This window comes from Vigna radiata, chromosome 2, assembly GCF_000741045.1.
Source record: "Vigna radiata var. radiata cultivar VC1973A chromosome 2, Vradiata_ver6, whole genome shotgun sequence".
NCBI lineage: Eukaryota > Viridiplantae > Streptophyta > Magnoliopsida > Fabales > Fabaceae > Vigna > Vigna radiata.
In genome coordinates, this window is record NC_028352.1 from 22,702,280 (window position 1) to 22,705,786 (window position 3,507).

At 35.0% G+C, this 3,507-nt stretch overlaps 1 protein-coding gene across 1 annotated transcript; it reads right to left on the bottom strand.

Moving 5' to 3' along the window:
• Positions 1–723: 723 nt before the first annotated feature.
• Positions 724–1,915, bottom strand: LOC106755898. The gene has a single exon (XM_014638125.2). The coding sequence runs from the start codon at positions 1,340–1,342 to the stop codon at positions 905–907; it is 438 nt and encodes a 145-aa protein (XP_014493611.1). The 5' UTR covers positions 1,343–1,915; the 3' UTR covers positions 724–904.
• Between the last annotated feature and the right edge of the window lie 1,592 nt (positions 1,916–3,507).

Consider the following 3,507-nt stretch of genomic DNA (forward strand, 5'->3'; position numbering starts at 1 on the left):
TGAAAGCATAGGTATATGCCAAAGGGGAGGTGGGGCTGTTTTTGAAAGTTTGAAAAATGTGTGAAACTGAAAGTTGAAATAGAAAGAAAAATAAAAATTAGGGTTATTTAATTAAGAGGGTTAAAAAAGTAAAAATATAAAATATAAAAAGGTTAGTTTTGTAATTAATGAAAAGTTAAAAAAAAAATGGGGAAGTGTAGGTTTGAAATGGGGAGGTGGAGGGATCAATACCCTCAACTTCTGTAGACTGAAGTTGTTACAGCCCATTGGGCCTAATATGGACCCAGATTTCTGACTACACTTCCTTTAACGATGCATTAACAGAACTGTGGCTAACCAAGCAATTTATGTCATACCAGAGCAATTAATCTTGAAGTTTTCTTTTGAGCTCAAAATTTCTCTTCCAGGAGTTGAAATGCAATTTTTAAATATGTTAATTTGATTTGCAATTTTTAAAATTAAAAAAAAACAATTGAATGAAAAAGTTATGTTACTTTACTTTTGTTTTACTAAATAAATATTTTAATTTTCCAGCGATTACACAGTTTGTTTTTTGAATTTATCATTATAAGTTTCATAATAAAACAATATAAATTGCAACTTTCTATTTTTTTTTTAAAAATTTTGTGTGTACTTCGAAATCCGATTATGAACTCTTACATGCAAAAAGGACAACTCCTTCTCTGGACCTACAAGAAACATGGGTTCATTCAAACCATTCGATTAAAAAATAACACGAGGCATCATTATTGATAAATACTAAACCAATTTTTACATGACATATGTTCAAACTTTTAAATTTACAAAAAATAATCAAAATAATTAAACTATATATGGTGTAAAAATTAGCAAGAACCACGATGATCATCACCACCAATATAGTTTCGATCTGTTTCCTTTATATTCAAGTCTTAGAAGTGACAATGGAGTCTCGTGTATCTCTTTTATTGAGTTTGAGCACCTTTGACCAAAACCCATCTTTCTTCCTTCCACTCACATCCCTCTCTCTCCCTCTACTCTTCGAAGCAAACGCAAGCGACTTGCTCTTCTTCAAGTTCAAACCCTGCGCGCTCGAACCAGATTCCGCCGCCATCAGCGAAGCGTTTCGCCGGAACCGTGGTTTACGGTGGCCACCACTCCGACACGAAGAAAAAGATCGATGAGGAGAAGCAGGCGATTGTGGAGAAAAACAAAGAGGATCAATAACAGGGTTGGTGCTGTACAACTGCGAGAGTTTTTCCCTCAAACAAGAGGAACAAACACCAGGTGATTGCTTATCGTGTGGGTGCTCCTTGCACCCTCCTCTTCTTGTTTCAAACACCATTTCGCAACGATTCATCATTTTCCTCTCCCTTCCAATTCGTGGAATCCTACATTACCTGCATCTGGGTGGCATTATTTATAAGGGAAATTCAGTGGTCAAAGATAGTATTCCATACCTAATACACAACACGTGCACGGATTTGTAGACGTGTCGGACGAAAGTTCCTGCTTTCTCACGTTGGTTTTCTTAAATATTATTCTTAGCAAGAAAATACGTCGACAGTTTTGGCTTTGGTAAACCAATAAGGCAAACGAAAATTATTGTTGTCTGTATTAAAAAAATTAGGTTGTTGGTATTAAGTATTGTATATGTGAGAACGAGATTGCTGTGTTGGACCGTTTTGAATGTAATCCATGTTCTCGATGTGTCTATTAAGAGCTAATATATTGGTCCAATGGGTCACTGAAATGGACGTGCAACTGTGAGTAGTTCATTCGGTTCTGTCAATGTTTGTTGTTTTCTCACTATTGTAGCTGCTCAATGTAGCTTGCCAGGAACCTTGAAAATGTATCATGGTTGTTTGTTAGTCCTAAATTTTCTGTTCAGAATGAATTTCCCAGAGATGTAATTGTTAGATCTGAACTTACCTCAACTGCTTCTGCTGAATTTACTACTTGATATGTACAATATGTTCTATTTGGTTAGATTTTGTGATTTATGTTTTAACTGGCATGCATGCTGATTTATTTTGTCAAGTAGTAATTTTCAGTTATTGTGTATCACTTGCTACCAAATCAATGTATGACAAATATCTTACATAAACTTTCTTGTATGTCTGTCAAATTGTGAATGCTAAATCATACATCTACGAACATATAATTCAATCAGATCACTCTAGTCATTGTGCTTCTAGCAGTCTCTATATAACTTATCAGTACCTTAAAACATACAGAAAATTGTATTGAAGATGATCCGGAAAGGAATGAAGATACCATTTCTCAAAAATAAAAGGTGCAGGAATCAATCAAGACCATTAGAGAAATGTATGTTCTAGTCCAGAAAACTTAGCAGAGTTAGAGAGTCACAAACATAGAACATCTGCTTCTGTGTGGAAACAATTAAGATGTACGAAGTTAGTAGATGGTAGTTCTGTAAAGATAAAATAGTGGTAAGTGTAACAAGATAATTTTGATAATTTTTAATCATCAAATGAATCCAATATTTTAAATGATGATTAATAATTTTAAAAATGATGATGAAATTTTAAATTCAAGACTTAACATGATAATCATTTTTTTATATTTTAAATAAATAAAAGTCTTAGTTATCAAATAATTCAAAAACTCAATATGATAACTATTTTTTTATTAAAAATTTTAGATAAATGAAATTTCTAGTTATTAAATAATCTAAAATTTAACATGATAATTAAATTTGTCAACATTATTATAAAAACTTTATAATAATGTATATTTGTGAAAATAGAAGTTTCCAAATAATAAAACTGTTAAGAGTATGAAAATGTTATAAAATAATGTTATGAGATAAAAACAAACAGCCTAGTCCAAAACTAGAAAAAGAGCGCAGCAACAAATGAGGAGTACAAACAATAATTTCATACAATCAAACTAAAACACAAAAGGGGTGTATATAGCAAATAAATGGTTTCTTTATAAAAAACGAGTAAAGGAGCTGGAATGGCCTAGGCCCATAGCCAATATTCCGGTTATTTTTATTACATATTTTTTGTTACTTATTATTTGTTGTTGGGGGTTACTCCCTGTACCTCCCCAATTCCAACCCCCACCCGGTGCCGTGAATGTATGGCGGTGCGGCACGGTGCGGCGCGGTGCAGAGAGGTGGTAGACGTTGGTTTCGTTTGCGGGTTGTTGGGCGGTGCGGTTGTGTTTGCTGCTTTGGAGGGTGCTGGTGCGGCGGGTGTTGCGGCGGTTGTAACGCCCTGGCAACTTAAAGGGACTATTGACTGCCCCCACAGATCACCACGAGGCCACGAGGCTTTCCAGTGTGCTTTGTCCTCACTCACACACTTTCCGGGAAAACTTCCCGGAAGGTCACCCATCCCAAAATTACTCCAGGCTAAGCACACTTAACCATGGAGTTCTTATGGGCTAGGCTACCGAAAAGCAAATGCATTTGGTGATATGAGTAGCCAAATCAATTCCTTTAAGCTATCCTTCAACTGTATAGTCTCATACCTATACAGTCTCCAGATCCCTCTCATT

Excerpts from the sequence above, each read along its gene's own strand:
- LOC106755898 (XM_014638125.2), bottom strand. The coding sequence starts at position 1,342 with ATGATGAATCGTTGCGAAATGGTGTTTGAAACAAGAAGAGGAGGGTGC.